This window comes from Heloderma suspectum, chromosome 1 (assembly GCF_057233095.1).
Source record: "Heloderma suspectum isolate Gila_16-S chromosome 1, 16-S_ref, whole genome shotgun sequence".
NCBI lineage: Eukaryota > Metazoa > Chordata > Lepidosauria > Squamata > Helodermatidae > Heloderma > Heloderma suspectum.
This window is the reverse complement of record NC_139458.1, coordinates 206,176,466-206,191,092: the sequence shown is the minus strand read 5'-3', so window position 1 is coordinate 206,191,092 and position 14,627 is coordinate 206,176,466. Positions and strand designations below refer to the sequence as shown.

The following is a 14,627-nucleotide window of genomic DNA, read 5'->3' as shown; positions in this document are numbered from 1 at the left end:
CTCAGATCTGGACTAATGGAAGTATTTCAAACGAAATTAGCTAATTTGGGAACTGTGCCAGTTGAAAGTTTTACTAAGTGACTTTGATTCAATTTCCTCTATGGAGGATTCCTTTACATTAAAAATTTCATGACTACATCCATTACCACCTTGACTAACCCCACACATTCTGTTTCATGAGTTTTTTTCTCATGAAAAATACTCTAAGGAACTGGACTATTATGGAGTACCAAATATAAATCAATTTAATTAGTGTCAACTTAACTTTAGCATGAGTGTTACATTATTCCAAAAGTGGTGAATTTAATTCTGGCAATCAGAACTGGGAAGCTGTATCCGACGAGAAACAGCTGTAATATTTTTGCCCTTTTAAAAAAAGCAATCCCTATTTCTGCCACACACAAAGTTTTCTGTTTGATGGAGGGGGAGCGTGCTGCTCCATTTTGAGGTCCTGTTTATGGTTGGCCTCTCTCCATCTATGTGCTTTTGTAGTGATCCCCCTGGCTCTTCACTTCAGCAGTCCTTCTAACCTTCAAGTCCCCAGCTCATTTCCCCAGACCTGTCCTCTACAGAACAGTGTGCCTGCTGCTTCAAACAAAAAGTTGCCTCCATGGTTGGCTTCTCTTCCCCTGCACCCCCTTGTTTTTGAGAAAAAAGAAGTTTTGTGTATCCCTTAAAAAGAGTAAATGGTAGCATATTGGTCATGTTGTTCAAATATGTTGCTCTTGTTTACAATAAAGCCTGTTCGGCATTTACAGTTTCAGAAAACATATTGGGAAGTATTGCTACAATAAAAACCTGATTCTACATGCATTCACTTGGAACTATTATTGATTTCAGTGGGACTGCTGGGGGCGCTGCCATAATTTGCTTTGTGTTGGCTGATTCACATGTTCATTGTTCCTGGCTTTGCAAATGTGGAGTCATTCTTGTCTCTGCATATCCAGAAAAGGGTATTGCTTGAGTAGGTAATGCATGCATCTCACCTATGGTCAGATCCCTATCCAGTCTTAATTTAGAATATGGGCCTGATTAGGAGTGAGTGGAACATGTTGACACCTCTGACATTCTTTTTTCTTTCCAAGTATGCAGACATGAGAGTGACTCTTGTATGCTAACCAAGAAGAATGCTATGTCTGAATTAGCCCTGAGACTTAGGATAAGTTGTATTTTATCGCCTTTGAGTAGGCTTACTTTCCTTTATTTTCATTTTTGTAGCATTTGGTTGTTGGCTTTGATATCCACCTGTTTCAAGCTGCTGCCCTTCTCCAATAATTCTTATGTTTCAGTGTGAAAGTTTAACTTTTAAAATACATTGTGGTTGATACTTCACATGAGTTCTGCCATCCCCAAACTTAAAAGACATCAAGGCAGTGTGGAATAACAACTTGTGCTAATGTGTATTTCAAGAATGAAAATAAATCTTAAAATATTTAGGGAGCAATCCTATGGCCACTAGACATTGTCTAGAGGGCCAAAAGATTTTTTGGTTTCTGGGAACCAAGGTTGGAGCCAGGGACCCAAACATGATTCCCGGAAACCATCTCCCCTCCCCACCCCCTCATAGCTGATGCAGTTCTCTCCACACTGGCTATGTCTCCACACTCAGAAATGGAGCATGGAGACAGGGAAATGTGGGTGGTCCTGGGGGAGAGGAGGAGACAGTGAAAGCTGCTTTACGCAGCTTCCTATTAACCACATGGCCTCCTTCCCGAAGCCATGGCTAGATAGCCGAAATTGGCCGTCTAGCCAAAAATGCAGGGCGGCCAGAGCATACAGGCGAGGATTGCCTCCATTGCTCCAGCTGTTCTGCATTGGATACTTGGCAGCCTCTGATTTTGGAGGCTGCTGACTGTCTCAATAGGATTGTGCCCTTAACTGCTCTAACCAAAAGTTGCTTAATTGACATTAATAACAACATTCCTCTCTCAGACTTTTACACAGCTGTAAACCATAACTGGATTCGGAAGGCTCAAGAAATAAGGAATCTTACAACTCTTTCTGTGGCGGGAGGATTTCGAGATTATCAAGTTCGTTCAGGATTGGCTTTTCTGCCAAGATCAGGTCGTCAAAGCGGTGCCTTATCTGTTGTGGTAAAATAAACACCTATTCTTTAAAATTGGTTCTATAGTGTCTACAGATTTGGGTGTTGGTGATTTGCAACACTGAGGCTCTTGTATGCTCTGAAGGACTCTGTTAAAATTCTTGAATAGCTTAACCTTTGTTCTGACATCTATTATAACTGGAATGATTAATGTTAAATTCTAGACAGATCTCAATCCTAGTGGAAGCAGTGACAATCATTACCAAATGTATGTGGGGATTCTTTAATAATGGATGACCTCGATTGTGCCCAGTTTTTTCCCCCTCAAAAATCCCTTTTCTGAAGAAGCTGTTGAAAGGGTTGGAGGAAGGTTAGAAATCCTACAGGGCATAGCCATGCTCTTGTGCTTGCCTAAAGGGACTCTTTGGATTTTGTCAGGCTGCAATCATGCATATAGTTTAAGTCAGTGGCAGGGATCCAAAGAACTGCACAACTAATTTCATGTATCCACAGCCCCTTTTCAGCTTATGTTTTTCAAAAGCAGCTCTCCATGTTATGTGGCAAACCAATGTTGAGTGGACATTCCAAAGCGGGTTGTTATATGGCATAGTGGTCTGCTGTTCAAAAAACAAAAGTCAAAGGTTATATGGGGCATGCCTAAACCAGTCCTTTGGATTCCAGCCATTGGGATTTAAGCAGCCTGTGGGTAGGATTTCAGCAGTACATTTTCTTCATCAAGATTATAAGTTTCTAGTAATGTTAAATGTTTACTAAAAAGAAATAATAGAAATAATTTCTTTAAACAGAGTTCAGCAGTTCCTCGAGTCTGGGCTTCAACAGACCATCTCTCTATAGTTTGGTAAGCACCTAGAAGCACATTAGGCACCAGAACTGGCATTCTGTTATTCTGATACTTTCCTTTTGTTGCTTGATTTCACTTTATCTACATTTTTACAAGTAATCCCTTTCCTTTACACTCTCTTAAAGGTGTAAAGAATTGATCTTGGCTACTATCAGAGCTTTTTTTGACCTTATTGATGAAAACACTAAGCAGGTTTGTATTTCTTAAGAGTTAAACATGTTCACTGGAAAACACATTTATAATTTAAATAATTTTGAATCACTAAATAGTAAAGATAATATTATATTAACTTTAAGCCATATTTGCTAAAGATTAACTTTTTAGTATGCTTCATAGATCTAGCTGTCATTGTCATCAAAACTGTGTGTGAATTCTTAGATAACAGAAGATCCACAAAAGAGAATGTTAGTCTTAAATCACCACTTCCTGAGGCATCCAGCAAAATTCTTTGAAGAAAGGCCTGAATCAGTTACTGAACTAACAGGTTAGTTTGAGGCTGTTCATATGTAACAGCAGCAAATTGTGGGTTAATTAACCCACAATTTGCCAAGGCGCATACCAGGCACATTCTGCAATATCAGAACTTGAGTGCTATAGGTTAATAGTGGGTTAAAAAACCCACAGTTAACTACTCTTTGTAGGTTAATTGTGGGTTGTTTAACCCACAATTACCTATATTGTACGGGTTTGGATGTCATGTAGCAAGCCCTGATTGGGGGTTGAATATTCAAAATGGCTACAGAATGTGATCATGGGTTAATTAACATATGATTTGTTGCTGTCATGTGCGAACTGGGTCTGTATCGTTTTATATTTGAGTACATCTTCTGAGATTCAAGTTACGTAATCCTGGTGAATTGGGTTTGATACAACATCCAGATGGAGGAAGTTTCCTTCAGTTTTAGAAGATGGTATGGGAGTACTTTCCTGTCTGCCAAAGCTCATGAAGGGACCAAGGAAATAAGGAGTTCTGCTGCAAAGGCACTTGGAGTGCATGCCGGAAGGTAGTGGGATGACTGAGGGGGAAGCAGGCCACGGCAAGCCACAGAGCGCTCCATTGTCTGTTGGGTTAGTGAGTGAACCAAACCATGGTGGCGTATGCTCAGGGTGGCTTAGCATGACATGCAAACCCATCCAATGACTGCACTTTTCCAGCTGAATAATGAAAATATCTGCTGGCACAACATATTTACAGCCAATCTCATACTGCATGTGTGACTTGTGTAATTTCTTGAACCACCTTTCTCCATATGGTTCTACATCAGCATACATGAATTTTTTGGAGGGACCTAGTAGTCATCAATGAGCTATTTGGTTTGAATTCATTAAATGCTGGGTGGGTTGCCACACTACATCAGAGAAATGAATCCCTCTGAGTCTTCATGCTTATTCCTTATTTGTATGGAGTCTGGGCAGAAGGAATGGGTTGTTTTGTGTGAATGTTTTTTTTTAATCTCATCTTATCTGCTCTTCTACACAGATAGATGTACAGTGCTATGGCAGAGGTACCTCCCAGATTCATAAAACCCTCTCATCATTTGGAGCACTGTTGTTGTCCAAATCTAGCCTTCCAGAATTGAATATGATGTTTAAACAAAATTGTCAGATCTTTAGAGTAGCATACAAAGAGGTTTAAAAGCCTACTTACTATATGAAGTGCTGAGAAGGGAGGTTTGTAATTGTTTTATGGACTAACTTGTATCCTGTAAAAGTCAAATAATGGAAATGGTTTGTTCTTATGAATGCAAATATATTTTTGTGTGTGTTTACTAATAGATACGCTATTTTAAATTATTTAAAAAAATTACGTTGATAATACTGCAGAAGGGGAGGTAGAACTTTATTCTTGAATAAGCTGAATTTTGCTTGTTTTCAGGGTCATTAATTTGGATCCAGATAAAAACATCAAAATGGTCCTATACAGTACACAATGTAAGTATTATTATTATTATTATTATTATTATTATTATTATTATGTGACTTCTTTAATAGATTACATAGGAGGCTGCCTTTTATACCAAGTCACGCTCTACATGGCTTCAGACAAGAGTTTTGCCCTCCCTTACCTTGAGCTTCTGCATGCAAAGCCTGTGTTCTACCACTGAGCTACAGCCTCTCCCCAAATAGAGCTTCCAGAATAGCATGTAGCTGTGGGGATTTGAGCCCGTGTCACCCTGATTCCAGGCCAGTACTCTAGCTACTACAGTTTCTAGTAAGCGTGTGTTTGTCTTTTCTTGAACAGGAATCAGATGGAAAATATTTCACTTTTCCTCTCACAAGCCACAGAAAATCATACAGTCATGTCTACTGTCAAAACAGTATGTTGGTGAGAAAATGATTTCCTTATAAACATATCTTTGCATGCTTGGCTTTTATGCATTTGTGCTGAGAAAATGTAATTATTTAAACACTTTCACCATTTGGTATTCTCCCTTCTCCCCCCACATGATTTGGGACCATCACATAGAGAGTTCCTCACCCTCTTTAGCAGCTGCCAGTGTCATGGAGGGAGGAGTCAGGAAACTCACTACATGATGGCCTCATGATATAGCTCGGTGTTATGGCTTGGAGTGGAGAACTTGTCAGGGGGATCAATCCCCTGTGATTTGTGTGTTCTCTCTCTCTCTCTCTCCCCCCCCCCCATCCCTGGTGCATCTTGTGGCAATGAATTTCATGCTCAGTTATGCTTTGTGGGTTAAGAAAACTTCCTTGTCTTGGACTGACTGCCAGTCAATTGCAGTGGATGACTCCACAGTTTATTTTACTCTATTGGATAAAACCTATATCCCACCTTTCTTCCATTTTTGAAGTGCTCAGGGTGGCTTACAACAACTTACAAGTACAAAATAAGTCATACAAATTTAATGCTTTGGTAAAACAGGAAAAAGCAGACAAATATGTCAAGTAAAACAGCTTAGTTTTCCCTACAAGTTCTAGCATTTAGACCGAGAGATAAATTTCTATTGACTTTTGTGGCGTTCCTGCCTCTTACTTGTGAGAATACCGCTTCTCTAAGGCCTTTCTCACCCCAAGCAGGAAACACCTTCCCCACCCACAATCACACTGCCACCAGGACCTTTAAGGCTCAGGTCCAACTCACACTCAGTCCTCTATCTGCAAAGACACACTTGTTTATAATATCACCTGTATTGTTTCCTTTATGACCTTCCCCTTATGTAGCCAAGAGCAGAAGGCGTAGGATTTGGTTAAACAAATAAATGTTATTAATTATAGCAAATAAGTTGTTGAACAGTAAAAACCCCCCAACTCTTAACAGTTCTATTAATGTATGTTCTCTCATACACCATATACCAGATCACACTCTCAAATCAAACACTTCACAGTCACCACAGAACTCTCTCTCTCTCTCTCTCTCTCTCTCTCTCTCTCTCTCTCTCTCTCTGTTCTAAAATCTTACATCAATTCCCTGTCTTTGATCCCTATCTCAAATCATATCCCTGTCTTTGTTCTAAACCCTGCCTGACCCACACAGGCACAGCACCCAGCTTTTATAGCACAGACACTTCACTCCCCCTATCCCTCACTCAGCCAATCATCTCACACATGCAGATCCACCATTCTTCCAATCACTCATCCCATTCTCAGTCTAAACACAGAGATATAAGAGGAATACACTTCTACGGTCACAGGTTCACTAGTTACTTACGTGTACTGTCACAACTTTCTACACCTTTCATAATCTTAAGAACTATCGTGGCCCATCATGATAAAACTATTATGTTCTTAAATTATTCAACGTTTTGTAACTGATGTGGGATATACATATGTTTTACCAGTGTCCCTCTACCCTGTATCTATGTTATACTGGTATACAATGAAGTCAGAATTTTGGAGGAATCAGCAAAAATGACCACCCCACACCCTTCTTCCAGTAGGAAGCCTCTGTTATATTCCATTTCCCTCTGTGAATAAAAAGGTTCTTTGCGTTCACAGAGGAGCGGGTCTGGATCCAATCCTTAGTTTGTAAATTCAAGCACTTAGTGGATTGTGATTGAACAGCAGGGTCTAACATGAATATGGTTTCCACCACTGCTTCTGGTAGATACTTTAGGAACAATTAAATTGATTGCAAGCTCCAAGTATAAATATTGTTTAATTTTTGTAGAAGCATCAATGAGAATCTATTTCTAAGGCATTTCTAAGAAATACATTTCTTCCCTCCCTGGCTTTCTATAACAGGACACAAACAGTTGGATATATGGTTGTATAAACGGTACCTCATCTATGTGGTAAGTGTATTTTATATTTCATAAAATATAATTGTTTATGAAGAACGATCTTGTGTAAATGATTGTTTTAATGCTCTTGAAATATAATGAGGTTCAGTTTTCTGTTAGTGTTTTTTTTAATTAGTGGTGTCTTAGTTCTTTTTTGCATTCATTTTGGTGTTAGACTTTTTGGCCCCTCCAGTCTATTATTTCATAGTGGGAGTTCAAAGCACACTTAAAAGTTGCCTTAATCCACCTCTTGGATTAAGAGAATCCTTATAATGCTAGGGTTAGCCGTGTATTTGACTTTAATGAATGGGACCCTCCTAAAACTGCTGGATTGGAATATATTCAAAAATAGCCAAAGCATCCTGCAATTACAAGAAAAAGGGAAGAAAGAACATACGATATTACACCTTGTACAATGTTTTCATACGGCTTAGTGCAGTTCCAAACCTCGATAAACATTTCCAGCGGTCAAGATGGTTCCTGTCCAGTTGAAGGCGTTCCCATATTTGTTGATGATACATCAGTTTATACACTAGCACGCTGCCATTTTTTTTTTAGCCATTCTTCTAATGCTGGATGTTTTTGCTGTTTCCAGTAACTAGCAACCATATAATATATGCAGCAAGTAACATGTTAAGAATAGAGTGTTCCTCAGGGGGAAGAGTGTGTGTGTGGGCCATCCTGTAGCGCTTGACCCCAGCAGTGCTCCGCAGTGCTGCTTTGCAACGCCAGGCCTGGCAGTGTTTAATCTTAACTATGGTTTGTTGAAACAAGCCGATTTAATAAACACAGTGCATCCAGGATCAGATGTCATGATAGGTTGTGGTTAATCTAACAAAAACTTCCGAAGGTTTGAACCTGGGTCTCAACAGTCCTAGTCAGACACTAACTTACACTATCCTGGCTGTAGGTATCAATAATGATGATAACAGAATTGTCTTCTAAATTTGTTCACTGGTCAAAATGTAGAAAAGGGTTCCTTCTATATGATTCATAGTGATAGTGCATCCTATATCAAGAATTCTAAGTAAGTATTCATGAACATTGTCTAGCACAGTTACATGCATAATCTCTAATATTTTCACCTTAACATAATATTCACAGTCTGCGAGGTGTTGACTTGACTTGGAAAGCTGAATTACTGCCAACAGTTAAGGTAAAATTAACACATCTTCCCCAGAACTAAATGCTCTGTTTTGTTTTTATTCAGTAAAAACCCAAAGAACAATAATAAGTATAAACGTGCTGATGCACTGAACATATTTTGCTACTGGAGAATTGCTACAAGTTAATGTTCGTGTCAAACATTGCTGTTATATGTTTTGCTGTTTAGGCTGTGACTCTGAAACTTCAAGACTATCCTTCTTTGACTCATCTTGTACTTCATGTACCAGCTCTCAATGGTAATAAGGTAAGAAGATGAGAATCTAGTTTTTTTATTTGTATGAAATGCAAAGAAATTAGAGTGCTCCGACTAAATTTGCCTGTAATTTTGTGCTGGAATTGTTATAGGTGCTAAAGGACAAATATAGTAACTAGAGAGAAGAGCTGATATTTTATGTTAACAATGGCCTAAGTCATTGATGTCAGACCATATATGGAAATGGCTTTTAGTTTCAAATAATACGTTTAAGGAGGATAGGACTCCACATATTAGTTGTAAAATGGCATCAAATAGTTCTCAAAACTGCAATCTGCAGAACATCTGTAGGTAACAATAGGCCTGCTATAGTTATTTGGGTTGATTGGAAACCATAACTTGCTCTATCCCACTTGATGAGTCATCTCTTGAACTCATGTCTCCTGGCCCTAAATTGAATGCTGTGCCACCCAGCTCCATTGGAGCTAACTTGAAAATTACTTTGTATTTCGTTGTTGCAGTTTACTTTGGACTGTGAGTTCTTTAATGACGTATCGAGAACAGTGCAACTTTCTGTGACCCAGCTTTTTACTTTTGGTAGGTTTAATTCACTGAATTTGACAAATGCAAAGTAAGTGAGTGTGTGTGTGTGTGTGTATATATGTATTAATTTAGTAATTTCTTGTTGTGGTTTTATGGCTGCAATCCCATACACACTTACATTTATTTATTTATTACATTTCTATACTGCTGAAGCTCTCTGGGCAATTAGCTAGCACTTACCTAGGAGTAATTCTCATTGAAGTCAGTGGGGCTTACTTTTAGGTAGACATACATAGGATTGTGATGTAACTTGAGCAATGGAGCTACATGTAAAGCATCAGTCCTCTAACAGAAATATTTTGATATATTAAATGGGATTTCCCCCCTGTGATCTTTGCTCTAGATGCACTAACTAATTCTAACCCAAGGCAATAATTTCTGCAGGGCTTTCTTCAAGCAAAATCGTATTAAATTCAACTGGCCTTATTCACAATGTTCAGCTTCAACATTTTGGTCAGGTATAAATACTGATTTCTGAAGTACATATGTTTTATGTTTTTGGTAAATCCAATGCAGATTAGTTATTTGGGGGAATACTAGTCAACAGATGTATTATTTTGTTTCGTTTAGATATATCAAGCTTTTAAGATCTTTATAGAGAGCCGCTGCCAATCGCTGAAAGGTAAATTTATTTTCTGAAATCACTTTGAAACCAGTGCAGAAAAAATTACTTCCTATATATGTATCCCATCACTTGCATGTTCTGTTTTATATTCCTTCAGCTTTCATTTTTAAGGTCCTTTGCCTGACAGTATAAAATTAAGCTTATTAGACATTATTAGATTATCACTGTAGCAGATGTATATGTTTTGGTTTGTTTGCTGATGTAGGGAGTTGACAGTACAGCTCTGCCTGGTCTTCCTATATATCTGAAATCTGCTGTTTCAGATTTAAGTAATATACATCCAATTTAAAGGCTAATCTTCCATTCTCCACTTTTAAAATAATCTCCACATTTTGGTTTGGTTTTCTTATGTTTCATTTTCACTGAGGATTTATAAACAATTTGTTTTAAAAAAATAATTGAGCAGTTTAGCTTGCTAACACAATACAGTGCCCTTTGCAATGCAGCTCAACTTATCTACCAGACTGCAGAGTGAGTTCAATATCATGTTAACTGTTAGAGGCATTTGTTGCTGTTGCCAGGTCTGACTACCCCAGAAACAGGCGCAGCTTGGCACACCAGCCTCACCTAGCCAAAGGCACTTGTGGCCAGAGTTGTCACCTGCTCATCCAGGTAAAAAGCAGAGTCCAGGACCACCCCCCTCCCAAGACTGTTAATCTGATTTTTCAAGGGGAGTACTATCCTATCCAAAACAGATTGAACCTCTATGTTCCAGAGTCTGTCCCATTCCTGACCAGGAGTACCTCTGTCTTATCTAGATTAAGCCTCAGTTTGTTAGAAAATGGAAGCAAATATTGAAATAGCTACCCTGGTTGTCTTTGATTTGATTTGATTATAGGTGAAGCAAAAGGCACACTAGGCTGGTTTGCATGTCACAGGGGCAATGCCTGTGTTGTTTAACCCAGGAATTGTGAAGATGAGTGGAGCATGCGAGCTGTGCGCTCGTTGTTTCTGCGTATAATTAACAATTTTCAATTGTTTTGTGATATGTGAACCTAGAAACTCTGAGTTGTTTATGGGTTAAACAATCCAAAGTTAACCTAACAACAAACCATGGGCAATTTGTCACAGGAACACATTTTCTTCAAATAAAGCTATGTTTTTGGGCATCCTGAGGGCAAATATATTAATGAAAAAAGATTTTCTTTTTTTGTCCATAATTTTATTCTTAAGCCCTTATCTTTTTGGTATTTTCTGGGCACCACAACATTGGGGTGAAATCTTTGCAAGAAAAATAAGAAACGTCAGATTTTGTGTGTGTTCCTGTTCCCAAACAGCTGACTTTGGGAACAAAATACGTAAGAAAAAAACTTTTCTCATGTAAATGCTTACTGAGACACAACAGTTTATACAGGACCACAAGAATGTTAACTCTACTTCATTAATGGGTGTGAGCTGAGGTTTTTGTTTTTTTATTTGGAGGTTTTATCTGGTTCATTATGTGATCTGGTAAGCCAAATAAATGTGTGTTAGCACTGAGCTTGACTCTATCCTGATCTAGAATCTATTATGGATGGATGGATCCATCCATCCAACACATCATGTTATCAACCATGTGTAAAGGATCCCACAACAGAAATAAAGGGCACTATTAACACCCTTTTAGAGGAAGGCCTTTGAATGGGAAATATTTCAGAAATGGTATATAAATTTCTGCAGAGCAGACCCTAGGATTCCACTTTTTTATACACTTCCTAAAATTCATAAGGGCACCCATACCACACCAGGACGCCCTGTAGTCTCAAGCAACAACTCCATTCTTGAACCTCTATCACAGTACATGGATTTTTCCTGAAACCTTTCATCCCGGGCATGAAGTCCTACATTTGTGACTCAGTGGATATTCTTTCAAGGTTAAGTATGCTCAGTATATCAGCGCCCACAACTTTGGATGTGAAGTCACTTTATACCAGCATTCCTCAGGATGGGGCTATTAACATCATAGAACAGACCCTAGATGAACGCCCACCTCCCACCCATTATATAGTTTCTTTAGCGGAGGTATCCCTACATAAAAATTATTTAAAGTTCAATGAGCAATTTTATTGGTAGACAAAGGGGGTGGCTATGGGGTGTGCTGTGGCCCCAGAGATAGCCAATCTCGATATGGATGATTTTGAGAAAAATTACATATTTAGTGAGGCAAACTTGTGGAGGTCTAACATCATACAGTGGTGGAGATACATTGATGATATTTTTATGCTTTGGGCTGGCTCACATGATTCTATTCTAGCCTTTTTCGTGTGGATCAATAGCTGTAACCACAATATAGCATTTGAGATTCTGAAGGATGAAAGGAACATAGATTTTCTAGACATTACAGTGGAGAGGGACCAGAATACTTTGCACACATTGGTATATAAAAAACCCAAAGACAGAAATTCATTTTTGTCATATGACCATTTTCATCCTCATTATATTAGAAATAATTTACCGTCTGGTCAATTTTTAAGAATCCGTAGAAATTGTTCCTCAATCCGGGTGTTTGAATGTGAGTCTAATTTACTACAGGATCAAGTAACAGAGACTACAGCTGTGATAGAACTGGCGGAAAAAAAGGCATCTTAACAAAAGCCGGACAGAATAATGTAATGAATAAACAAGGGCTGCAGGGATGATGACAAATTGTATTGCAGTCTTACATATGATGGAGTTACCAAGGAACTTCAGAAAAGTATCCATCAGCATTGGCACTTGGTGCAGGACCTGTTTGGCTCCTCAAACAAACCCTGCGTTACTTTCAAAAGGACCAAGAACATGAAGGATTGGCTGGTACGTAGCAACACTCAGTTACGAACAAGACCAACTCAGCCGGTCCTTCCTGGTGCCACAGCACCTAGAAGGCATCATCCACGTGGCCATTGTATATTCTGCAAATACACCAAAAAATGCCAGACTTTTACAAACCCAGCAGACAAGAAAACATATGAGATCAAACAGTTTTCCACCTATAGTAGCGCATATGTAGTCTATGCTATTAAATGCACCTGCGATAAAAATTTATGTTGGCCAGACACAAAGGCCACTTAAGAAATGTATGAGTGAGCATTTCAGCAACATACAGAACAAGAGATTAGCTGCAACCTTAGTCATTTTTCACAAGTCCACAGTCCACAGAGGGGCTCACCTTTTGGGTAATAGAAAAACTGCATGGATCTGATAATAAACTGCTCCTCAGAAGAGAAATGTTTTGGATTTTAAAGCTTGGTAGAGTTTCTCCCATACAATTAAATGAAGATGTCGACTATTTACCATTGTTGTAAACGTGATAATAATTCTCTAAGTTTTTTCAGAATCAGGCAAGGCAAAGAGGTTTTTTGTTCTCCTTATGTAACATCAATGTTTTAGGCCAGTGTAGCCAATTAAGGGCATTTTATCTAAATGATATAAGTTAGCCCACAGGACCCTCTGTTAAAACAAATGGATGAGGTTTGTCTGTCATAGTATATTGACTACAAGATAAGGTGAGTTTGTGGATGATAAGCAAATACCTTTTTTGGGAAAACTATGGCTCATACAAGATTATAATATTTTTTGGTGAGTCTACGATCTGTTTATATTTGGCACAAGAAGCAAGGGAGTAAAGTGTAGTTAGGTTGTATATCAAACAGTTTTCTAGTATGGACATTCCTAACCTTTCTTCCCTTCCCTGTTTGTCTTCCTGGTCATTCAAATAAATTTCTTAACCATTCAAGGCATTTTTAAAGAACAACAGATTTTTACAGGAGAACAAATGCCTGTTGTTAAATAAAATAAAAAAAATCTGTAAAATAAGATGATGTGAGGACTTTAATTTGTCTGATGAAATGGTGGCATAATATAAGATAATTATTGTTTACGTTTTTTCTGTGATAAATCCTCTCTGTTAAGAGAATGCTTTAGGGATACCATTTTTGAGAGTTATTTACGAATGGTACACTTCACATTACTACAAATTTACTTTATGAAGCCCACCCTGTTATAAAGGTAGTTCAACACAATGTATATAATTTGCTGCTAATATGTTTATATAAATGTGCTGGTCAGTTTCAAGTGTGCAATATAAGGTAGACAAACCATTGGTCTGATTTTATGTGAGGAAGGTTTTTTAATATTATAAACCAGTATTGATGTTTTATTTTTTAACATAATTATTGTGGTTAAAGTAATCTGGATGTTCTCATTTGAAGTTTTTTATATATATACAGACAATAACAAATCTTTGCACTTTGTTGTTCTCATTTTTTGCCTTGTTGGTTTTAATATGTGCAGACGTAATGGTTTCTTAAATTTTATATGAATGTTAGAAGTATTAATTGTGTATAGGTTAAAATTGATAGTGAAATTTATATAGCTTTATAGTAATTATGTATTTTAGGAATGTTTTGAGATGTTTTTATGTTCTAGAGTAACATGAAATAACTAAGACGATGTATGTACGTATTTTTATTGTAGCCCCTGAAGAAGGAAATCAATATTTCCGAAACGTGTTGGGCCAATGTAAAAGAACTATAATAAACCTTTTTCTATAGGCACCTGGGATTTCTCAATTTTCTTTTCTCCATTGTTTTTTCCTGCACACGTGCCTCCCTTCCTCTTTTTATCCTGTTTTTGTTCCCAAACAACTGAGTTTGAGAACAAAATACATAAGAAAAAACTTTTCTCATGTAAATGCTTACTGATACTCAACAGTTTATACAAGACCACAAGAATGTTAACTGTACTTCATTAATAGGTGTGGGCTGAGGTTTTTGTTTTATTTGGAGGTTTTAGCTGGTGAGCACCTGATGTGGCTTCATGATGTGATCTGGTAAGCCAGATAAATTGTGTTAGCACTGACCTTGACTCTGTCCTGAGCTAGAATCTGTTCTGGATAGATCAATTGATCGATCTCCCTGGGTGGAGGTGGGGTGGGG

General features: G+C 38.0%; 1 protein-coding gene across 3 annotated transcripts in view; it reads left to right on the top strand.

The window, feature by feature from the left end:
- Positions 1 to 14,627, top strand: part of PGAP1 (post-GPI attachment to proteins inositol deacylase 1) — a 62,197-nt gene that overhangs the window by 19,713 nt on the left and 27,857 nt on the right. For all 3 annotated transcript variants that reach the window (XM_084816670.1, XM_084816679.1, XM_084816686.1), the window contains exons 5-16: positions 1,933 to 2,093; positions 2,851 to 2,903; positions 3,032 to 3,098; positions 3,285 to 3,390; positions 4,783 to 4,838; positions 5,149 to 5,232; positions 7,107 to 7,156; positions 8,249 to 8,300; positions 8,478 to 8,555; positions 9,026 to 9,101; positions 9,492 to 9,565; positions 9,678 to 9,729. In XM_084816670.1, coding sequence (XP_084672796.1) covers positions 1,933 to 2,093; positions 2,851 to 2,903; positions 3,032 to 3,098; positions 3,285 to 3,390; positions 4,783 to 4,838; positions 5,149 to 5,232; positions 7,107 to 7,156; positions 8,249 to 8,300; positions 8,478 to 8,555; positions 9,026 to 9,101; positions 9,492 to 9,565; positions 9,678 to 9,729 — 909 coding nt within the window. The remainder of the gene's footprint in view (positions 1 to 1,932; positions 2,094 to 2,850; positions 2,904 to 3,031; positions 3,099 to 3,284; positions 3,391 to 4,782; positions 4,839 to 5,148; positions 5,233 to 7,106; positions 7,157 to 8,248; positions 8,301 to 8,477; positions 8,556 to 9,025; positions 9,102 to 9,491; positions 9,566 to 9,677; positions 9,730 to 14,627) is intronic.